At 51.6% G+C, this 22,954-nt stretch overlaps 9 protein-coding genes across 9 annotated transcripts; 2 read left to right on the plus strand and 7 right to left on the minus strand.

The window, feature by feature from the left end:
- Nucleotides 1-259: 259 nt before the first annotated feature.
- M436DRAFT_37951 (mitogen-activated protein kinase spm1) lies at nt 260-1,729 on the minus strand (the record flags this gene model as incomplete). Its single annotated transcript, XM_013575272.1, has 4 exons — nt 260-921; nt 978-1,365; nt 1,425-1,560; nt 1,617-1,729. The coding sequence occupies 4 exons, from the start codon at nt 1,727-1,729 to the stop codon at nt 260-262; spliced, it is 1,299 nt and encodes a 432-aa protein (XP_013430726.1).
- Nucleotides 1,730-2,565: 836 nt separating this feature from the next.
- On the minus strand, nt 2,566-5,025 carry M436DRAFT_78607 (uncharacterized protein; the record flags this gene model as incomplete). The annotated part of the gene is made up of 2 exons (XM_013575916.1): nt 2,566-4,747; nt 4,805-5,025. The coding sequence occupies 2 exons, from the start codon at nt 5,023-5,025 to the stop codon at nt 2,566-2,568; spliced, it is 2,403 nt and encodes an 800-aa protein (XP_013431370.1).
- Nucleotides 5,026-5,903: 878 nt separating this feature from the next.
- M436DRAFT_69809 (uncharacterized protein) lies at nt 5,904-6,969 on the minus strand (the record flags this gene model as incomplete). The annotated part of the gene is made up of 2 exons (XM_013575749.1): nt 5,904-6,899; nt 6,952-6,969. 2 exons carry the CDS (start codon nt 6,967-6,969, stop codon nt 5,904-5,906), a joined length of 1,014 nt encoding a protein of 337 aa, XP_013431203.1.
- A 1,257-nt stretch (nt 6,970-8,226) lies between these two features.
- On the plus strand, nt 8,227-9,448 carry M436DRAFT_37488 (taurine dioxygenase family protein; the record flags this gene model as incomplete). The annotated part of the gene is made up of 3 exons (XM_013575192.1): nt 8,227-8,407; nt 8,459-9,175; nt 9,237-9,448. The coding sequence occupies 3 exons, from the start codon at nt 8,227-8,229 to the stop codon at nt 9,446-9,448; spliced, it is 1,110 nt and encodes a 369-aa protein (XP_013430646.1).
- A 240-nt stretch (nt 9,449-9,688) lies between these two features.
- Nucleotides 9,689-10,093, minus strand: M436DRAFT_78609 (uncharacterized protein; the record flags this gene model as incomplete). Its single annotated transcript, XM_013575917.1, has 2 exons — nt 9,689-9,727; nt 9,830-10,093. The coding sequence occupies 2 exons, from the start codon at nt 10,091-10,093 to the stop codon at nt 9,689-9,691; spliced, it is 303 nt and encodes a 100-aa protein (XP_013431371.1).
- Nucleotides 10,094-12,363: 2,270 nt separating this feature from the next.
- M436DRAFT_37632 (concanavalin A-like lectin/glucanase) lies at nt 12,364-13,269 on the minus strand (the record flags this gene model as incomplete). Its single annotated transcript, XM_013575218.1, has 3 exons — nt 12,364-12,506; nt 12,556-12,790; nt 12,844-13,269. Coding segments are annotated over 3 exons (804 nt in total), but the record flags the coding sequence as incomplete, so codon positions are not given.
- Nucleotides 13,270-14,306: 1,037 nt separating this feature from the next.
- Nucleotides 14,307-15,308, plus strand: M436DRAFT_69811 (GroES-like protein; the record flags this gene model as incomplete). The annotated part of the gene is made up of 1 exon (XM_013575750.1): nt 14,307-15,308. The coding sequence occupies one exon, from the start codon at nt 14,307-14,309 to the stop codon at nt 15,306-15,308; it is 1,002 nt and encodes a 333-aa protein (XP_013431204.1).
- A 251-nt stretch (nt 15,309-15,559) lies between these two features.
- Nucleotides 15,560-17,525, minus strand: M436DRAFT_37407 (Isochorismatase hydrolase; the record flags this gene model as incomplete). The annotated part of the gene is made up of 5 exons (XM_013575172.1): nt 15,560-16,231; nt 16,263-16,681; nt 16,754-16,836; nt 16,897-16,962; nt 17,020-17,525. The coding sequence occupies 5 exons, from the start codon at nt 17,523-17,525 to the stop codon at nt 15,560-15,562; spliced, it is 1,746 nt and encodes a 581-aa protein (XP_013430626.1).
- A 3,581-nt stretch (nt 17,526-21,106) lies between these two features.
- M436DRAFT_17188 (uncharacterized protein) lies at nt 21,107-22,825 on the minus strand (the record flags this gene model as incomplete). The annotated part of the gene is made up of 2 exons (XM_013575114.1): nt 21,107-21,426; nt 21,478-22,825. Coding segments are annotated over 2 exons (1,668 nt in total), but the record flags the coding sequence as incomplete, so codon positions are not given.
- Between the last annotated feature and the right edge of the window lie 129 nt (nt 22,826-22,954).

The raw sequence follows: 22,954 nt of genomic DNA on the forward strand, positions 1-22,954 counted from the left end.
GAGTATAAAATGGTCTTCATTAAGTCTCAATGCTTCCCGGGCAACTAAATCAGGAATAAAGCAGATGAACATCCCCATAGCAGATTCTACTTTGATTCAATGACCTCGCGCTAGATGGTGAAAAAGAGGTGACAGAAACATGATGTGCTTGGAGATGATGATAGGGGCTGTGGATTAGAGAAGACTGCGCTGCCAGCGCGCAAGGAAATAATGATGAATGGTAGGAATGAGTTTGCCAGGACGAATGGCTCGGATACGCTCATCGCATCTGCTGCTGCTGACCGTATTGAGCGTCCAGACCGTACTCCAACTCTCTCTCGAGACCTTCAGTTGTGCTCTCACCCAGAGCCTGCGGACGCGGGTCCTCAGCTTGGCGAGGGTTCCACTGATCGGGCATGGGCACTTGGCCGGCTTGTTGTTGGTAGTCGCCATAGTGTTGCTGCTGCTGTTGTTGTTGCTGTTGAAGAGGAGCGCGCACTTCACCTCTGAAGCGTCTGACCTCATCGAAGATGATGGTTCTAAGCTCAGGGATCTCCTTGACAACCTCGAAGCGGAAATCGAATTTCGTAGGACAAGCGGGTTCGTCACTGGGGTCGTGCCAGATGGCGAGGTATGGATGCTCGAGGGCTTCTTCGGTGGTGATACGCTTGGCAGGGACGAAAGCGAGCATCTTCTCCAACAGGTCGAGGGCGTCAGGGTTGGCACGGGGGAAGAATTGCTGGTAGGGGATACGAGGCATGTAAGGCAACCCGCGGACATACTCGCGGGCGCGAGGGGAGCCGATGAGCTGGAGGGTGCTCTCGTCAGGGGTACCAAGGACGTGGAGAATCTGATTGAGCTGGTCGACGTAATCCTTGCCCTTTAGGAAGGGCTTACCTCCCAGAAGCTCGGCAAGAATACATCCAACAGACCATACATCGACTAGAGAGGGATGGTCAGCATGTCAAAGACATTGGTCGTACAGGAGTGCAACGTACTGGCTTTTGTATACTCTGCGAAACTGAGCATGATCTCCGGAGCTCTGTACCATCTTGTAGCAACGTACTCGGTCTGGAAGCCAGCAGCAACGTTGTCGGGCTCGTTGCTGAAGCCACGGGCAAGACCGAAATCGCAAATCTTCAACTCGCAGTCGGCATTGACGAGCAGGTTACCGGGCTTGAGATCGCGATGCAGGACGTTGGCCGAGTGGATGTACTTGAGACCGCAGAGAATCTGGTAGATGAAGGACTGGAAGTGAGCGTCGGTCAAGGGCTGGCCGCTGCGGATGATAGCTGCAAGATCACACTCCATCAATTCCTCGTACAGGTAGACCTCATTGTAGCTGCTGGGGCCGCCGGGGATGTCCATGTCGAAGAGACATGTGATCTGTATAGATGTCAGCTCGCGGTGAACAGACAGACGCGTGTCGGGAGGCAGGAACGGACGTTGCGGTGGCCTCTGAAGTGTTGCAACAGCTTGATCTCGCGCAGGGCGCGCTTGGCCAGGATTTGCTTGCTGAAGACATTGGTGATCTTCTTGACTGCCACCTGCTCTTTCGGATCGTGGCCGGCCTGTGCTGCACTGGAGTCGCGTGTGTTAGTCGACCCTCTGGCACCTTGTTGCTGAAAGACACATACCACACGATACCGTAGGCGCCCTGGCCCAACTCCTTTGTAACATTGTACCGCGCATCGACGATGAACTCCTGGCCAAACACCTTGAAGCTTCTGCGTCCGGCGACTTCAGTCATGGTTGCGATGTGGATTGGTAGGAATGTTGTCGAGGATGCGGCGTGAGAGCGATCGAGACTTGTTGATGCTGATGGCGCGGGGGAGGCAGCAGGCAGGCAGGCGCGGCTCGTTGGTTCTTTCCTGCTTCTGCGTCTGCTGTCGCTTCGGCTTGGAGCGTGTCGTTCGACAGATGGACCAGACTCGACGACGACCTTAGGGCGAAAGGTTTCCAGAGAAAATCCAACGCTCTCTCGTATAGATGCTGAAACAAGAGTTATATCTTTGACGATACGGAATTGGCAAATGGTCCCTGAAGCTTTGCCCAACTGCATTTCGCTTTGTCATTGGCTGATGCCTCCTCCCCCACTTGGTTTGCCGTAAGCGCCAGCCTTTCTGTGCCCCTCTCGCTCGCGACTCGCCGCCCTTCGCACTGCTTGCCCACTGCTGCCATCTACCGCTCTGTCGCTTACTCGACCGTCAGCCTTGCTCACCTCGTACCCATCTGCCTTTTCGTATCCCTATCATAGGAGATCCACTATCTTCTGAGACACAGATACGAACTACTTTCGCTCTGTGTGCGAGCTTAGATTCGAGACCATCTTTTAATTCTAGTAGTAGCTATAGCCTATAGTACAGCATCTGCTTGTGTCCACTCTTTGTATTCTTCTATACCATATTCATCCATTCCTATGAACCAGCCCTGCAACATGATTTGCTGCATCATTAAAAGCGACACCCTTCGTAGTGCCATGTGAGAATCCAAGAAGAAAACGCCCCGGATATGCATCTGCACAAAAAGCAGAACGAACAAACGCTACAAAACTGGAAGCTCAATGTGTATATGCGAAAAGAGCACTCATGGCCAAGCACGTCTTACCGTGCCCCTGCTCGTTGGTCTTCTCGAACCGCCAATGTCAATCTTTGCCATTTCCTTGCTCAGTGCCGATGCTCCATAGCCGTGTTGTTCATACACCGGCGCTTGGTGCTGGACCATCTGGTTCTCATAGCCATATTGATCTCCACCGTTGGGTGCAGTGTACTTGCCGAACATATCGCCGTAGTGAGGTGGTTGGCCTGTGGGTGGAGGAGTCGAATATGTAGAGTGATGGCCCTCGTGAATATCTGATCGTCCGTCTGAGAAATTGCCACCGTAACCTCCGTGTCCAGCATAAAGGTTAGGGCTGTCAATTTCTGAGAGCGGGCCAGGTGAACCTGTCATATGACTGTGGTGCGATGCGGACGACATGGGACGCTTGGGTGGTGAGCCCCTTGTGCGGACATTGACGACTACATCTCGACCCATGCTCATACGTGAAGGAGTTCTGGTTGATGCAGCACCGCGAGGACCTGCTAGACCATTCGGATACATCTGCCCGTTGGACCCGTAAATCTTGGTCGGTGTCTTCTTCTCTGGTTCGGGTGCCCAGCTGTGTACAGGCAGATGATCGCTAGGATCAATTACTCTACCGTCAAAGCCGACAATCTTAGCATTGGGGTCTGGCAGAGGTCGAGCACCTTCTTCTTCATCGGCACCGCCAGGGGAGTTCTGGATGTGGTAGGGTGAGTGAGGGTTTGATCCAGAGGCAAAGGGCGAGTTCGAAGAAGCGTTGGGGTTCAACGAGTCGAAGTCATCAGGAGAGAAGAAGTTGCCATTGGAGGTAGAAGGACGTGGGACATCCTTGCGAGTAGGCGAGGGAGAAGCACTGCCAGCGGCGAAAGTGCGAACAGGATGACGGATGGCATCGATGTTATTGCGTGGTGGTAGTGGGGAGACATTGCGAGGAGGAAGAGGAGAAGCATTACGAGATGCAGGGCGTGCCATGATGGGACTTGGCTCGTTGCTGTAGCGCCGATACTGTCCGTAGTCTTCCGTGTACGCTGTAGGCGCAGGACTCACAGACCGACGAATTTGATTTGCCAGAGGGTGTACCCTAGGAGGAGTCATGGCATATGCATCAGGTACGCTTTGGCGACTAGCCACGCGCGAGTGACTGCGATAATGTGATGAGGCTGCTACCGAGGAGGGAGCTGGGGGAGGGAAACCAGAATACGAGGCTCTGAAATTAGGTGACGAGCCGTAGTATGCACCGGGAGCTGGTGGAGGGGCATAGTCGTCTACGGACATACTTCTCGGTGGTGGGCCTCGTGAAGTCGATCGGCCATTCCGGGTGTGTGAGGGACTCCTAGTATGAGAAGGGCTTCTAGCATGAGAAGGGCTCCTAGTATGTGACGGAGGGGCTGGAGGCAATGGCATCTCTCTTTCGTAGTGGTACTCGTCAATATCCTCGACGGTGGGTTGCAAGCATCGGGGCAAAGGCTCTTGCCAACCTTGGTCGGATTGCACAACACTGGGAGACGAGAAAGAGTGAGGTAGCGTCGGGATACTCTGAGAACGACCATGGCCGTAATGTTCATGGCCTGGATAGTCGTGAGGCATGGTAGGCTGAGGGGGCATAGAACCGCGATGCTTGCGAGTGGGAGGTAGCTGCGGGAGCTCGGGCATGACGGGTTGGTGGTAGCCAGGATGATAGTCCAGGTCGAGCTCATCAGCGTCGTAGTAATTGGCCTCGGGGACGGCAGGCGCAGATTGAGCGTGGTGCAGAGGACGTGGTCGAAGGCCATGCGGAGTCCAGTCCTCTGTTGGTCGTCCAGGAAGTTGTCGTGGGCCTCGAGCATGGTCGGGTACAATTGAGCCTGGTGCCGGGGGTCCGTTCAACTCGGCGGGCAGTGGACGGCGTTTGATGGCGGCCTTTCGTTGTCCAATGTCGGCAGCGCTCATGTCGCTTACCCTCCTCTTGGTCTCGGTTGGCGGTCGCGTATCGTAGTATGTCAACTCCAGATTGATCTCTCCTGCGTATTTACCCTTGAAGTTGAGAGCATGCCACCCGTCAGCCTTGCCTCCTCCTGGTATACACACATCTTGCAGGCCAATGTAGGCCTCTCCAATCAGATCTGTTTTCTTGTCGTCGTTGAAGATGGACACTTTGAGATTGTGGTAGTCGGGCGAGTCGTGAACGGTGAATCGAAGTTCCTGGTCCCTGTTGTCTTGTGTCAGAACTCGCCTGTTTACTTCGTCTTCCTCTGGGAACGCTCACCATCTGGGAGTCTGGCCTCCACGCTTATCCGTCTCTGTCTTTCTTGCTTCCTTGCCCAGTCTGGCGGCGCAGTATGGATTTTGCTTACCCATGCGCTTAACATTGGGCAGATTCTTTGCACGGTCGACAATAGCCACCAAGGTGCCAATCTCAGGACCATCAACTGTCATGTCCGAGTAGATGCCTGCGGTGTGCATGCCGTTCATCAATGCTGTCGCCATGACTGCGCATGTGCTGAAGCAGTCTTTTGAGAAAAAGTGGTCAGATACGACCAGAGCCAACAATCACCCAGCGACCACACGAATGGAAAGCCGGTGCCTGGCCGGTGAGGTCGAGGGGCTGTGTTTGGCGGGTTGCGATGAAAACCGGGGTACAATTGCTTGGAAGCTGTCGTCGTCTGCTGCGTGCCGTGTCGATGATCGAGAAGTACGGCGATGGATCCGGGATGGTGAGTGAGCCTGCACGTCTACGTCTTGTCGGGCGGCAGTGCAGCAGGACTGTCGTCGTCCCTGCGATCCAAGACTTTTCTGCTGTGTCCGGTTTTAACAGTACGGTGAAGTTGTCGTGACGTAGCCGTTGCTATTGTTTTGTCAAAATAACCGTTTTGTTTTGGCGTTGGCGTCTCCTAATGAACAGATCAAACGAGCGGTGTATCTGAACAAGAGGCTGCACAAGTCTCCAAAGGAAAGAAGGTTGAAATTGACAGCCGCAGCTTCGACAAACAGCAAGCCGAACCCTGTTGAGCTGCTGTAACCCGTCAACTTTAATCAAAAATGCAAGGCGGGTCGGACTTTGAGGTGGCTGGCACGACAAACACGCGTTGTATCGCTCCGTCTCGCGTTGAATCGTCGACTTCCACTCGCAACCTCCCAATTCATCACCTGTACCCCTATCCGTCCGCGATTCGCTATATTGCTAGACCCTATCTGTGATGGCGCTCGTTCTATCGCACCTTTTCTGCTGTTCTGCCTGACCATGAGGCTCCCCGTCTCAGCTCGTGCCCTTCCCGTCGTGACTCATTACCACCGCCCATATTATAACATGGCTCTGCTCGATGCCTCTGACATGCGAAAGACAACAAAATACCGAAATGAGCATCTCAGGGCTTCATGGTTCTCCAGTCAACACCTACGGTCCATGCTTCACCTAACACCTGCACATCCCATGTTGGCAGCCGGATGCTCACTCTGTCCCCTGTTTTCACCTTGTCTGCTCTCTGGTTCGCTTGACCGTCAACGAGAAGCACTTTGTGAGTCTGTCTGCTTGGCTTTGTACCAATCGCAAAGACCGGACCGTTGCCCTTGATCTCTTCGACATCAATGACGTGCACTGAATCGTCGACTGATAGAGAATTACGGGATCTACTCTGAGTCGCAGTCTGTGCTACCTCGATCACCCACGATTGTAGTTCTGATGCTAGCCCGCCAGGCACAAACTTCTGTCCTCTCCTTCGAGGTGAAAACGCGTCGGGTAACGGCGAAACTGTCTCTGGTGCTGGGGGAAGGGAAGCCATCAAGAACGCCGGTCTGCTATTGCTGGGCGTATTTCCTTCTGCTTGTGTGAGGGGCATGCGGCTTGTACCTGTGGATGGCAATATGAAACGTCCCGGGGTTGGCTGTGGGGTTGATGTTGTTTCGTCAGCATCGATTCTTCGCCGTTTCGGCGATGGAGGTAGGCGTGACGTGAGATATGCTCCCTTTTCAGGCTCCGGTATTGAGTCCTGAGATTCAGGTTGTGTTAAAATTGTGAAGTCAAGATTGCCATTGCCGTTGTCCAACATATCTTCATCGTCATCAGATATCGAGATGGTTTCTCGTACATTCTCACGTTGACTTCCAAGTGAGATACCTTGGCCTGAGACAGAGAAGTGGTGTTTTGCAGGCGATGGTGAGCGCGGCGGAAAGGAAGCCCTCCTTGCAGTGGATATGGCAAATCGAGGCACTTTTGCGAACTGTGAGGGTGTTGGACCAGATGTCGGTCGAGGAGTATTGGAATCAGGTGCATCTTGTAGCACTTGTTTTGACAGTTTAGATGGCGTGGCTGTGGCATGGTTTGTAGTTCGCTTGTTCAGAAGAAACCGACGTGGCGATGGGGTCTGATGCGTCGTGAGTCACAGGGCTACATTCATGCTGCCGAGGTGTACTGACCGAGGACGGTGGCGCCATGATACTAGACAGACCCAGAATCGTTGGTTATAACCAAGTTGAGAGTCGAGTTCGAAAATGGTATCTGTACAAGAGCGCGTTCGATTAGGCAACGACGGTCTGGAAGGGTACGTGATTGGACCTGAACACACGTGTCGCTATACTTGAAGAGAAGCTTTTAATGCTAGTAGCCTATCTTTTCTCGAACTGATGACTGATGGAATAATTGTTAGAACTTGTAAGTTTGAACCAGGTGACCGTAGTGGCAAGTGCAGCTTGGGTAGCACCCTCACCCCGGCTGGGCCTCGGCTCCGTGCTTTCCAACAGCAGTCATCGCCTTGCGGCCATCTTTCCTGACCACATGCGCCTAGGTATATTACGATAACAGCCATCTCTCAGCAAACATGAATCCACATGCCGAAAGTGTTTCGAAGGTTGATTCACTAGTTTGTTCTTTTGCGGTCATACCGATCCTTAACGCTCGACTCCATTTCTGACCATACAGAGCAACAATGACGCACAATGGTTTGCATATCAACGCTGGATCTAACGTGAGCTGATATGACGGTCTCTTTCAGATACAATATCCAGAGCTCCTGCACAAGATTGTGGTTCGACCTGTCACAGACTTTAGTACATGGTGAGGGCAATCAAGGCAAGCAGGATCTGACTCTCTCAATCCTCGAGGAACCGGCTCGAGCGGCACGACAAGCCCTTATATATCGTCGCGACAATATCGCAATCACCATGCATGCCCTAGAAACTGCTGGTAGGTGATGCTCTGTCGTAATATTGCGTGCTTTGCATCCATTGTCTTGGCAATCCAATGGTCAACCTCGAATTGACAAGTTGTGAGGGGAAGTGACTGAGCATCTTATCAAGTTCGGCAAAGCGTACGGGCGACATCCATACTCATCCTTAAGCAGTTGCCAAATTGATGCGTATGATATGAAACAGTCCTATCATAACAGTAGTTTCCTTAGACTGCTCGACTATACCTTTATTAGCTCTGAATTCCCCGACGTCGACCGGCAGAGATACACGGCTAAACCTACTCAAGCATTCGATCTAGCAGGACCTCTGCTGACTCCGCTCATGCTGTTGAGGTTTTGCGTGCTCGTTATCAGTATTGCGCGATGTGTCCTCTAAGGCACGGCATTCGATACTCAGCTCACACTTCAAACAGCAAGAGATATTTAACAAGCGTGTCGCCTATGCAGTCGATGAACACTGCCTCTCATCAATGAGCCTGACTCAAACCAAAGCCTCAAGTCAACAATGTCTGCTGCCGATCAGTCCTCGTTTCCTGAGCCACTCAAGCAATCTGGTGCACTTGAGCAGTTCAGCTTTGAAGAAACAACTCCTGTCATCGGTCGCGAATTCCTGGATGTCAACATCGTTGATGATATTCTGAACGCCTCTAACGCCGATGAGCTCATTCGTGACCTCGCCATTACTAGTACGTTGGCATCGTGGCTCTTTCGATATTTCACCGCTAAATGTTGTACAGTCTCGGAAAGAGGAGTTGTCTTCTTCCGCAAGCAGGATAACCTCACGAACACCCTGCAGAAGCAATTGAATCACAGGCTTGGCCAACTGACTGGCAAGCCGTCGACATCGACTCTGCACATCCATCCAATTTTGAACAACACAAGCGAGTTCGGTGTCGACGATGTCGAGATCAGTACTATCAGCTCTTTGCAAAGAAAGGCTATCTTCAAGAACAACGATGCACGTGGCAAACGCCGCTACGATGCCGCTTCATGGCATTCAGACATCCAATTCGAGCCTGTTCCAGCCGATTACACCTCGCTACGCCTGACTCAGCTCCCAAAGAGCGGCGGAGATACCGTGTGGGCATCCGGTTACGAAATCTACGACAGATTCTCGCCAGTCTACCAGAAATTCTTCGAAGGTCTGACAGCCACGTTTTCCGGCGAAGGTTTCACCAAAGCCGCTGCTGCCAACCCTGACAAGGTCAAGATTTACGAGAAAGAGCGTGGTAGTCCTTTGAATGTGGGCACAGAGCTCAAAGCTGTTCACCCTGTTGTCAGAACCAATCCTGTCACTGGGTGGAAGAGTATTTTCGCTCTAGGCCCTTTCCCAAAGTTCATCAACAAATTGAACACGGATGAGTCGGAGGAGCTACTCAAGAAGTTCCATTCGGTCATTACAGAGAATCATGATCTCCAGGTTCGCTTCAAGTGGAGAAACGAGAACGACATTGGTAAGCACTATGCTGTTCATGGTCATTCTTCTGGGGAACATAGACTTACAAGTACGTACAGCTATCTGGGACAACCGCAGTGCTTTCCACAGCGCTACCTTCGACTACGAAGGGCTGGGAGAGCGATTCGGCAACCGTGCTGTAGGAATCGGCGAGGTGCCCTACTTGGACCCGAACAGCCAATCTAGAACCGAAGCTCTGGCGGCCAAGGGTCAGCAAGTCGACACAACACTCGAAGGCAAGACCGAAAGGTCAGAGACTCTGTCCGCTTAAACTATCCTATAGCATGAGATAGTCATATTGCACACGTTCCATACACATTTCCTGCGATTCAAGTACATGAAGCACAAGTTGATTTAGTCACGAAATTACAGTCACGATAGAGATCGAGCGATAATTGAGGGAGAAACATGAAAATTATCATAATTGACGGTAGACCTGCTACCAGAAGTGCTTTAGAAAGCGCATTGCTGCCCTAAGGCATGGTGACTTACCACATCTACCTTACCTCGATTAGAAAAAGCCAGCCGGCGTGACTGCCTTCTGACCCTTCTGCACAGGCGTCAACGGCACATCACAAAACTGCACCCTCTGACTCCTGTGCCCCAGATCCAACCTGCCCATCCTAGCAACCCTCGAAGGCCCGGTTCTTACATACGCACTTTCAGGACGCTGCAGCGGCAAAGAAGGATGAGCAACGGGGACTTGTATTTCTACATCACGGTCAACGTGAGAGGTTCTCCAAGTCTTTCTGTGCATACGGGTCATCCAGGCGTCTACTTGAGCGTGGTGTTGTGCATTGTGGGAGGCTGTGTTGTGGCGTGAGTGTTTGGCTGCGGAGAACCCCCAGAAGGTTAGGGCGAGGAGGATGAAGATGGCCATTACGATGCCGAAGGAGGCGGCGACTTTGTTGCCCATGATTTGAAGTGTGTTGTCAGTGGATTTTGATGTTTGGTGTTTTTTTGAGTTTGAAAAGTTCTGAGAAAGGAGGAAGGCGCGGAGAGGTGGTTGTCCTTGCTTATCAAGTGGCAGAATATCAATGAGGCAAAGCACACAATGAGACAAAGAGTGCAAGCAAAGATCAACGAATTGTATGAATCAAGGTAGCAGTCTGAAGTCGAAGACAAAGGGCTTGTCAATGAAAGTCAAAGACTGTGACACTTCTCTTATGATATGCATGTGCCGCGTGTATGCCAACAAGAATCGACCGTAGATTTCTAGAATAGTATACCGAGGAAAGAACGAATCAGGAAAGGAAAAACAGAACTTGCGGAAGAACAACACACGTGAACTTAGTTCCAGGCCCATTCCCAATCACCGTGGCCATTCCACATCCATCGTCCGCCATGAGGGTAGTACCGAGCCCAAGCAGGGTGTGGCGGTGCCTTAGGTATGGAGGTAGCAACACGCTGAGTCTTGGTGGCTGTGGGCTTGACAGACGTGACACTGTTCCACCAACTGGATACAGCTCGGCGCATCCTGACACCTTGAGTCAAGCGTGAACCTGAAATGACGCCGTTACTGTTGCTTGGGACAGGCTGGCCAAGTTGGCTCTTCAGCCAACAAGTACCACTCCCCTTGCCTTCGCTTGCTCCGACGTATGTCCAGGCCTTACAGTTTGAGTCTTTGTCGCAGGCAGTCGTGCAATCGAGGAAAGAGTTAGTCGCTTGGACGTTGGCATATGCACCATAGTTGGTATCACTGCTTCTGTAGATAGTATAGTCGCTACCGGCCGAGTTCGTGGCCCAAATTGTCGAAGCAGTGGAAATAGTGGAAGTACTGGATATCGAAGGGCTTGTCGATGGAGAGCCCGAAGACACCGCCGCCATTGCAACGCTGGTCACAGATGCACTCGGCGATACACCTTTGGCGGCAAGAAAGCCTGCAACGTAGTTTGGACCAGCGGTGACCGCCTCACCCTTGTTGTCCTTGTACCAACAGACTCCGGAACCGATCCCCTTGTTGCCACCAACGTAAGTAAAGGCGACACATCTCGGATCACTCTCACAGCTGTTCATACAGTCCTTCCAGGAAGTCAAAGCCATGCTGTTGCTGTAAGACCCGAAGTTGGTGTCAGAACTGCATCTCATGAAGAAGAGAGATTCACCTTGAGAATTGACGAATGGCTGCGTTTCGGCATCGGGACAGAGCTGAGCAGCAGGACTGGCGAGAGGTAGGACACTCGAAGAAGTGGTCGCTGCTACAGTAGAAGACGCTGTAGAAGACGTGCTGCTCCCGATCGAGTTCGAGTTCTTTACAGACAATGTACCAGAGATGTAGTTATCCGCTACCGCCAAGATAGTGCCCGATGCGCTTTTGAGATAGCAGATGCCAGATCCGTTCCCTTGGGAGTTGCCCACATATGTGAACGCTGTACAGCCAGTACTAGCTGCTGCATCGCACAAGTTCAAACAATCAAGGTAAGAATGAAGAGCGTAAGTGACCGCGTAAGATCCTTGATTAGAGTCAGAAGCGCAGTTGATTGTATAAGCATTGCTTCCGCGACTTGTCATACTCTGTCCATCTGAACCAGGACACAACACGATAGAAGGTGTTGGTGATGAAGCCGAGGAAGATGAGCTAGCAGTCGTGGTTTGCGAAATTATCACAACCGACGGCGGCAAAGAGGGTTGCGACGTGCTACTCGAAGGGCTTGATCTTGATGTGGTTGATGAAGACGATGTCCGAGAAGTGGTGCTGGAGCTACTAGAGCCAGCAGAGCTTCTGGAACTGCTAGTGCTCGATGTTGGACTGATGGTAGTAGTTGGCACCGGAGTGGACAAAACAACAATAGTAGAAACCGAACTAGCAGTGCCTGTAGAGACAGACGTGGACCGGGACGAGCTAGTCGAGCTGATTGTAGACACTACCGTCGATGATGCGCTTACAAGAGAACAATCCGTTGAAACACAATAGCCGTAGTTCAGCCACATGTTGTAGCACAACGGAGGGTTCACTGCCGGGTTCCATGCCATAAACTGCGAGTTGGATATGTTGAATTTTGCAGAAATTGTGAGGCATGTATCGCCCGACTCAGCGGTGTACCATTGCGTACAGCCAGAGACGATTCCACTTTGTGTAGGTGCCGATGGAGGAACTCCAGCACATGTTGTGGAAACTCTCGAACTAGAGCTAGAAGCAGGAGCAGTTGTAGTGCTGGATGAGGAAACTACCGGCTTTGAAAGGTACTTTATGCTATCAGAGCTTCCAGAATTGTCCGTGTAGTTATACGCATATGCGGGGCTGTAGTTGGTAATCTTGACACTCTTCACGTACATAGTGAAAGGGGCTTTTGTGAAATCAGTGTATCCTCCGGCCCAATCAACGGTGCCTGGCAGTCATTAGCTAGCATCTCAGAGCTCGATCGTATCTATGCTTACCCCATGCATTTCCAGGATCACCTCCTGCCCAGATTCCCAATTGAAATTTAGCTGGCGATTGAGGGTATTGATGAGAGCCGTTGTCGGCATCTGAGGCGTAAAAGGTTCTGACAACGGTGCCATCAACAGACCAAGTCAAGGCCGTAGGGGTCCAATCAACAGTATATGTGTGGAACTGTGTCTGAGGAGAGGCAATGTTGAAGAAACTACCTCTGTCGTAGTTTCCGGTTATACCCTGCCGACAGCGTTTCAGTAACATGACCCAGCTACACTCTTACTGATTCGTACCTTTCCGTAGTAATTGTTCTGTCCCTTGGAAACAGTATCTCCAAAATTGTTTCCTGACCATTCCCAATCGATCTCGTCGAGATCGTCAGACATGAGAACAGCAGATGAGACAATGCCTGTTCCAGGGGCGACCTGGGCTACGACTTCGGTCTTGCCATAATGAATGTAGAAATTGGTCCACAGTTGAGGAGAATCGAAGCGCTTGGCTACGGTGAACTCAGCTCCCTTGGAGCCAAACTTGATGCTGGCATAGTTGGATAGAGTCCAGTCAGGTGGGATTGATGTTTGCTGTGTGAAATCGATTGCGTAAGTACCGTTTGCCAGTCCTACATTGGGAGGGCATTTTGTGTTCAAGGGATTGCATGTGTCTGCAACGCTGACTGTAGCAAACGCAAACAATGCGACGACTCGAGAAATGTTAACCATTGCGCATGTACCTTGAAGATACTCGTAGACATTGCAATACTATGGAGCTGCGATAGAGATGTACCCACAACCGAGGACGTGAAAGAATGTCCATAACAATGAAAATGTTGTCCCTACCCATTTCCGGCTTCCTGCTCATTTCGACCTTCGAACAAAGAGAGGCAGTTCTGGCTGATCATCTACTCGAGTCAAAACGGTCTCACACAAAGAATTCGTGTTCTTGCTCGCATCCGCGTGGAAGTGAATACATTGAACTGTAGTCAGCCATCGTTGAATTCATCTGCACAGCTGCTTTCGCTTCAGAATCATGGTTGGATAGCTTGCGAGGTGTTGGGCGCTGCGACTCGGGAGGCCTGTGTCAAGCGTCGGCATGAAAAACGATCGAGGCTATGATTGCTGATTAGAAAGCGAGGTCGTTTTCCGAGGTTCGTTTAAGTATCGCGGCTATCGTATGGTTTGCAGCCACGTCATCCTGAGCGTGCGTCGCGATCAGTCCACACCTTGAAGCACCTTGGTGCATAAGCAGAAGATCAAGTGCTGGGCGACTCCAAGCATCTCCAAAGCTGTAGATGCCAACGACTCGTTCATGGAAGATGGCACCAGAGTGCAGCAGACAAGCAAATCAAAGGGGATTCAGATCTCGAACATTGATGAGCTCGGGCGGGTCCAAGCTCTCGCTTCCCTTGGCTTCTGGTGGCTGCTATTCCCACGTGTCTTGTGAAACATGACGTCGGCTTGAAACTTTTATGATTTTTTCCCATCGGGCCTCCTCGCCGGAACACTCGGTAGTTCCAAATTGCTACAGACCCCTTGCACATTGATCACCGATAACACCCTGCGGTGGACCGTGTGAAACGTCATGGCAGATTGGTAAAGAGCACGAGCGAATTGTTGGGCCATGCCTTTTGTAAGCAGACAGTGGCGGCGATAAACCGTGAGTCGTTGGTGGGGGAGGGGCCTCTTCATAAAGGCCAATTCTCCATCTGCTTGCCATTGCTTGTTCTCATTCCATTCTCAATCACATCACATCACCCAAAATGACTTACTCATACACTGTCTACAAGGGCTCCGAGTCCGGTGCCATCAAGAAGGCCACCAACACCAAGCCCGCCCTCAGCGGCGACCAGGTCTACATCAGAGTCACCGCCTCGGGTCTCTGCGGTACCGACATGCACTACCGCAAGGCCGATATGGCTCTCGGCCACGAGGGTGTCGGTGTCGTTGAGGAGACGGGCCCTGCCTGCACTCTCCTCAAGAAGGGTGACCGCGTTGGCTGGGGTTACGAGCACGACTCTTGCTCCCACTGCGAGCAGTGCCTGAAGGGTACCGAGACTTACTGCCCCGAGAGAAAGATGTACGGTTACGCCGATGCCGACCAGGGTTCGTTCGCTTCCCACGGTGTCTGGCGCGAGGCCTTCCTCTTCAAGACTCCCGACAGCCTTCCCGACGAGGCTGCTGCCCCTCTCCAGTGCGGTGGTGCCACCGTCTTCAACGCTCTCCACATGTACAACACCCAGCCTACCGACCGCATCGGTATTGTCGGTGTTGGCGGTCTCGGTCACTTGGCCATCCAGTTCGCTGCCAAGATGGGTTGCGACGTTGTTGTCTTCTCTGGTACCGACTCCAAGAAGGAGGAGGCCAAGAGACTCGGTGCCAGCGAGTTCTACGCCACCAAGGGCATCAAGGAGTTCAAGGACGTCAAGCCCATCAACCGTCTGCTCGTCACCACCTCCGCTCAGGTCGACTGGAGCCTCTACCTGCCCGTCATGGCCCCTGGCGGTACCATCTTCCCCCTCTCCGTCGACGAGGGTGACTTCAAGATCCCCTACATGGGTCTCCTCGCCCAGGGTCTGACCGTCCAGGGCTCCATTGTCGCTCCCCGCTTCATCCACAAGAGAATGCTGGAGTTCGCCGCCCACCACCAGATCAAGCCCATCACCCAGCACTACGAAATGAGCGAGGAGGGCATTGAGAAGGCCATGAAGGACCTTGACGAGGGCAACGTGAGATACAGAGCCGTTCTGTTCAACAAGGCCTAAATAAAAGTTATGATATCGCGTTTTGGATAATACCCGGCAAGCTTTTGAGCTGCTTACAAGACTAGCAGGGCTACGTCTATGAATGTTGGATCTTCAAGAATACCTAATACCATTTCTTACCACACATGTTCTGTTCCGTTCCGTTCCGCCGTTTCTTGTCATGTGATGCACTCATGCACTGTTCTTTCCGCCGTTTTCTGTGATGTTTCAAGATCCATCCATGAAGCCGCGCACTTCGGATTGAAGCTGGTCTACGCGAATCGGTGTGACATCGTCTTTTCCAGTTCCCGTGCTATATCGAGTATCCTCCCATCCCTCCCTGTTCCCCCAACAAGCATAAGCGTTAGTCCATTGTATCCCTGTTGCGTCTGAATAAGCCCGGAGTCGACACTGATGCCACACAACCCCAAGCTCTCGACAAGACAGCGAGTTTGCTCCGCACGTTCGCAGGCAGAGTGACATAAACATGTTGTCATGGGGTCATCCAAGACATCGACTGTTTCCAGAATCTTTGTCGCTGCTCGAGACAACTCCAACTGCCTGACCTGAAGCTCCAATACTGCCTGCATGCTAACAGTTTCCTTGACCGCCAACAGAAACATGTCCCGATTGACCTTTTTGGCTTGCTCGAACACGGCGTAGTCAATTTCTTGGGCTCGGCCGCCGGCTGCTTGAAGTTGCTGAATAGCCTTTTGAGTACGGAGATGGTGGGAAACATCAGAGCAGCAAGATTTGTCTCTGAGCAAGCCGAACACAAAGCCACCGGTCTTTGTACCACAAAAGTCGACATGCCAGACCCATGAGTCGACAACGCTGCGAGGCACGATCAGCGTATTTTCCTCGTCGCTGGGGCCCTGGTCGATGACCAGCCAAACCTTGTGTGCCTCCTCGCTGGACTGAGCTACGATCGACGTCGGTCCAGTCTCCCGATGGCTTTGGAGGTCTGCCACGAACGGAGGTCGGATCGAACACAGTGACACCTGTCGACGTCCGAGTGCGGGCGATACTGGACGGATAGCTATCTAGAGCGAACGACACGCCGAGGCCAGCCACTGAGGCCGAAGGTTCAGAAAGACTTCCCACCAACAAGGCACCAGCATCAACCAAAGCGTCTATCTCTGCATAGTCCTCATATCTTCCGATTGTAAAGGGGATACCGTAGAGCGGCGGTAGTGGTTTACCAACGAATTTTTGTTGCAAGCTCTCTGCCTCTCGAATCAATGTTTCCGGGTTGGTGAGAATGGTCGCCACACATGGATTCTGACGGAGATACTCTGATGCCTTTTCAGCAGCGGCTCGAATGACATCCATCGGCCTTAGTGTGTTCTGACGATAAGCTTGAGAGAGATCTGAGATTGACATGCTCTTCAGTGCTGTCGAAGGATCCATAACAGAATCGAATGATGACTGAGACTCGCACAATCTGAGGAGATATAGAGATGTACCGACGTAGCCGAAAAGACCGTCGTAGGCACAGATAGTAGCGTTGGCGCTCGTCACCAGGTTGGCATCAAAGCCGGAGGTACAGCTGTGAATACAGATCAGCAGTTCAGACAGTAAAGAGACGATACTGATGCAAGGTGTCTACTCGTTCAGTATGCAGCACTCGAAGCCACGATCGGCAGCCTCACGAGCCGTGGTATTTACACAGCACCTATATCCTTGTTACCATTCAAACTCAGCAGACCCTATCAACGGCAGGATACCATACTCGGTAGTCACTCCAGCAAGCAACGAATGCGTGATGCCTCGGTTCAACAGCGCTCGGTGAAAGCCTGTCTTCCAAAACGACCCTTTTCCAGGCTTATCAATGATTACTTCTCCTGGTAAAGGCCTAAGCTCGTCAACGATATCGTGGCCATACTCTCCTCTGATAAGCAACCGACCCATAGGTCCTGGCTCTCCAATACCGATAGTATGATGGCCATTGGGAGCGTTCGTCTGTCTCAGTCGTTTAGACGCGGGTAAATCTGATAGATCGGGGAGATGTCCCTCTCGAGTGTGCATGACATAAAGTCCCAGCTTCCGAGATGCTTCCAAGGCTCGCTGGACCACAGGGACAATCCTACGCACTGCATTGAACACTTTGTCATCGCCGCATTGAATGCTGCCAAAACCTCCAGGCTCGACAAAGTCTCGCTGCATGTCAATGATGACCAATGCAGTCGACTCTGGACGAAACTCGAATGCATAGGGAATGGCATTTGGTAGCTCCATGGTGGGCTGAGGTCGTGAAGCACAAAGGATCGAGTGTCGGTGTGATGGGTTGGCACACGCCCGATTGACTTTCTACTTCTCGCTTACTCTTGCTGATCATGCAAGCCTCTCTGTTGACTAATCACAAAAACACTCGAGTTTGCAGCTGCACCTTTGTGAAATGCCATGTTGTACATGGCGATGGCGGTCAAGGCAGTCAATGCAATTTCACAAGCTTTGGCTTCGTGTATAAGATTCGAACCTTATCTATCCTTTCAAGCCAGATAGCTCGCGATGTTGATCATTTATCGACTGGAGGAAGACCATTAACTTGATGCTATAAAAGACGGTAATACGACAGGACATTAAAAGTTGGTCATGGGCTTTTGCGATACACAATCAGCGTCGACGCTAGAAAATATCATCATGGTGGGAGCCGCCATGCGCCTTAGTCGCTAGTCATGACTAGAAAAATTGCAAGAATCAGTTGACATGTATGCAAGGCCTCGTACGCAAAGACTGCAGCACGAGTCGAGCTTACAGTATCTTCTTGTGAACAGATTTTGATGCATGAAACCTTACTGCCGGAAGTATGACTCGCTCAAATCGAACCATGTGGTAGTGGCACGATTACTGCATTTTCACGTCTGCTTTTGCAAAGCTTCGTAAGTCATCATAGTGACTGGTCGAAGGATGGATACACATCGAACAAGATTGCAATGATATTGGTTTCGAGAGGAAGTATGAAGATCGATCTTCCGAAGCCTGCGAGTGAGGTGCGACGTGGGATCATGTCTAATGAGATCGACTTGGTGTGATGATTGTACACGACACCAAGGATATCTTATGCGAGTCCTTCGAGAGAGCACCAGATGATAGCAACAAATGGATAGAGTTTGGTTCCTGGTCGCAGTCACGGCTTCCCTCTATGGATGAGGCATTTTGAGATGGTCAGCATCACGAACGTGCAGCGATATCAATTGTGCACAAGATACTCGAGACGGTCATGTTACAGACCATGAATGACGACTCCTCTACAGCTGACAGCAGTGGTTCGATCGACGAACGATATGCATAAGCTCTGATGGAGTGGCGATGTGCGAAGGTTGTGGCCTGAACCCTATTATCAACGCTGCTGGACTTGCAAGGTGTGACCTCTGTTTGAGCCGCATGGTTGCATGGACGCACCACCCAAGCCAAGGGGCAAAATCTTCGCAGCTCGTACTGACTTCATCTCCCGACCGACTTGCACGCCCATACACGGCAAAGCGTTGTCTGGGGTTTATCGCAGAGACGTTGTGCATTCCTCGATCGATACACTTCATTGCTCCTACCTGTCACGACGCCTCGTCGGTCACGCCGTCTACGCCAGACGAAGCAACAGCGTAACCGGATGCTCGCTTGTTACCAAGTGAGAAGTACGCCTGTCGCTACGGTTCAACAGCAATGGTCTGCTTATCAACAAGTCAAGCAAGACGGTCCGCGCCTACCGAACAGCCATCTGCTACAACAACACAAAAGAATATCGCAACACCTTCCGTTTAGACGCGTCGCAACCCCTGAGAAGACAGTATTGGACCGACTAGTCGTGCATGCATTTCAAAAGAGTCCTTGTGCTCTTCTTGTCGTGCAGAATCCAGTCCAACACTGCTACACATAGTCCGGCGCTGCCATTGAGTAGCGGATGCTCAGTGCCTGTTACAGGCGTAGAGGCAACTAAACACTTCTGGGTGGCTCCTTACACAAGTACGATGGCGTGAATGTACGAAGTGCTAACTACCATATGCTGAACACGTTTCTCACATTAGCTTGCTACCAACTAGGTTCATGTCAGTGATATCGTCGGTCGGCAGCGCTATGATGAGGATAGGTACTCGATGGAGTGTCTGTATGTGCCTCATATCTCGGCGCAGACCATACGCTGTCGAGTCTTGTAGGTAAGAGCTGTCTCTCGGTCCATTGACTGTACCGGGAGCATTGCGACTGTTAGGGGGGTTTGAAGACCGGTGTCTTGTCAAAGGCAGCGCGACACTAGAACACGATTGACCCAATCTGCTAATTGAACAACAGTCGCCTCCACCTACCTCGAGCCGAATGCGTTTCGTAATCACTCCCCTCAGCCGCACACCTTTCCTTGCTGCGCGTCATACCAATGCATAACTGCTCGAACCAGGACCTCGTGTATGAGACCGACAACCGTCACGACACACCCACCGCCAGCTCGAGTTGACGATAGGCAAGAAATCATGAAAGACATGAATGACCATGAGTCAGCGTGACATCGGCAGAGGGACATACACTAGGCATCAATGGCTTCAAAGAAGCGCCAGCGACCAGATCTGTAGAGAAACTTTGAAGCGTGATAGCGACCAGGGCGTTGTACTCAAGATCAAAAGTGTTCGCCCTTCGCTTCACCAATCACACAATTTCGGCTGTTTCCAAAGAGCCCAAAGTCAAGACACCTCTCTCACGAGTGGTACCTTTAAGATCCGAACAATATGTCTCGGAGTAGTGCTCCCGGTACAAGCTTTTCCATGTGTCGCCAAGGTTGTGTCATAAAGATGTTTGTAGCCACGCATATCATTCTAAGCTTCGATGATGTTTTGCTTCCGCATGCACTTGTGCAGCGTGTAGCTCTGTGCAATTGGCAGAACTCCGTCTGCTTATTGATAAGTCAAGGGTGGCATCTGTCCCGCGACCAAAGTGTGTTTGACGGGGCTCAAGACCGTGGTTGAGTCTTCCGCCCCGAACCAAGCCGACACAGGCAGCACACACTCGATCGTCTGGTTCGCGGCATTTCAACCAGCAGAGGCCCGATCTCCTAGCCACCGGTGGGTGCGGAAGCGGAAGCGGAACCAGACACATCCGCCCGCAAATATTTCTGACAATCATTAATGCTCCCCTCGATAGCTTTCTTTTCGTAAAATTCGTGGTTCATGTGTTTGTGTAGCAGTAAAGCTCTCCGTAAGTTGATGGTGATAATTTCTGAGCTCATGCATGAGCTCGGCCATTTCCACCGCGTACCATACACAATGCGTCTTCGTTCATGAGATGCACATAATATGTCGTAATTCAAACGGTCTCAAAGCATCCCTCCAAGAAAGGTGAGATGTGAGAAGTAGGGATTGCCTCCGCGATGGAAGTTCGCTTTATTGCATGAATACTACTGCCTTGGCGGCAGGTTCATTACACGTGTCCATTAAATTCGTCGCATTCGTATGTGTCCGTCAGCCAGACATGTGGTCGAGGTAGCCATTCGCTGATTGGCCATTCTCGAAGGGGGGCGCCCAAGTATTATATCCAGGAATGTATGGCATCTGCAGAGAGATATTTGGTGCGAAGCCAGCAAAGACTGATGAGTCAGGATAGCTTGCCGGCGTCACCCAGCCAGACGTGACCCCTGAAGATCCTAGTGGGGCCGCGTTTGGTTGAATAGGAGCACTTCCAAACGCAGGCTGAGAGGGATTGCCAAAGCCAGATCCGGACCTCGACTCAGGACTAGTGACTGAACTCGTGATAGAAGACTCGGGCTTGCGAATTTCTTTGGCATCGAGGATCATCGATCTGATAGCTGCGCTCATGAACTTTGCGCCCATCTCACCATTGATCTTTAGGGTCCATCGGAACTCCTTTAGCTTGTCGAGATAGAATTGTTCTTCAGGCGAGTCAGAGGCAGATCCAACAAGAACATTGCCAAAAGAGATCAGCAATGTCAAGCATGCGGTCGAGCTAAAGTACCAGAATGACTTAAGGTGTCGCGCCTTCAGACTATCCACGAATTCAAGCGCAGATAGCCATCTCTGTTTGGCAGCGACGCGGCACGCCGCAGCGACGTTCGGGTCTGAACCACGAGACATGGACTGGCATATGATACGTCGATGCAGACTGACATCGACAGCAAGATGGGCAAGTCTGAGGTACCCTAGAGATGGTCAACGAGTGTGCACAGCCAAATGATTAACACGGATCTCACCTATACAAGTCAGTCGCATGGACGAAGCTTTTTCCAGAGATAGTACCTCCATTGCTGAATCGGACCAGGCACTAAGTCGACGCTGCAAGGGCTGCGTTTTACTCAAAAGGATCCCAACTGGATCGTGTGACGTTTCCATGGCATGATGTGACCGCAAGCTGAAGATTGTGTCCAGAATATGAGAAAGTATCCGAGTGAGCTCAATCATCTGGATGAAGATGATACGGCTGTTCTCGACTTCCGAACTACCTTCCTCATTGTGCTCTTCATGTTCTGGAAAGTCTTTGTGCTGCAAGAGAGGCACAATCCAATCACGATCCGAAAGCAAAGCTGGCCGGCCTTCGATCAGAGCCACCCATTTGTCCTGCAGGTAGACAGCCCAGGCAAGACGGCAGCGCAAGCTGATCTCCCAAGCTGGCAGATCCCATCGTGATGAGTCTAGATGGAGCCCCATGGTATGTGTCATAGAAACAAGTTGTGCCGTAAGTTTACCTCTGGATCCACAGGCCATGATATCCGAACTATAGCATTCGTATTGTGCAATCAGCAGCCCCGCTTGGACCGACGAGAGCTTGGGGCGATGAATGGTAAGATCGTAAGACTCTATTGCTAACTCGTAGAGACGACAGGCATCTGGCGCAGGCTTTGTCGCTAGGACCGGCGAGCACCTCCAGTAGTTGGTTGTAAGAAGATAGACGGCTGCCAGAAGAGCAGGTGAAAACTCGCGGTAGGAGCGTGCATACTTTTCCAGGAAAACGCCTTTATGGAGGATGGGAAACGATGGATGGATGATACGGAAGTATAGGTCGACGAGAGCCTGTCCATAAGGCTCAACCAGCTGCTGTATTGCATCTACACGACTCATCTCGGTATCATAGCCGATGGTGCCTTGGTCTTCGCGGACGGTGAAAGCATTGAAGTCATCGACTTTTCGGATTGTGACAACACCGCCCTGCGTAGACTTCTGCGAGCTTCCCTTGGTGATTGAAAATCGAGGAAAGGAGAAAGGTTCAGTCAGGCCGACAAAGTAAGCATGATGCTTGTTCTGAAGCCCAAGCGTCTTCTTCAGCAAGCTTTCCCCAGGAAGTTCGTCGTACTCTTCCACGCCAGTTCCTACATTGGTTCGAAGCACATGTGGACTGTCGTCTGCGTTTCCCATGTCGGTTTCTTCAGTAGGTTGAGCTTTTCGTTTCCTTGTCCTGGCGACTGGCTCGTGTAGGTAGGTGCACTCCTGAGTATGAAATTTGCACAGGACACATTTATCTTCGCCTTTCTCCTTGACACATCGCGTCTTGCGCCGGCGACACGCATCGCAGGGCCTTTCCTTGGCTGAGCGCGCACTATTGCCAGAAGGCCGAGAACCCTCGACAAGGCTCTGTTGCTGGTCGGGGAGGTTCTGCAGTTGAGGATTTCCCGACTGTCGGTCGAGGTCGCGATAAGGATGATACCCTTGAGACGCACACCATCCGGCGCCTGT

This window comes from Aureobasidium namibiae, assembly GCF_000721765.1.
Source record: "Aureobasidium namibiae CBS 147.97 unplaced genomic scaffold scaffold_2, whole genome shotgun sequence".
Classification (NCBI taxonomy): Eukaryota; Fungi; Ascomycota; class Dothideomycetes; order Dothideales; family Saccotheciaceae; genus Aureobasidium; species Aureobasidium namibiae.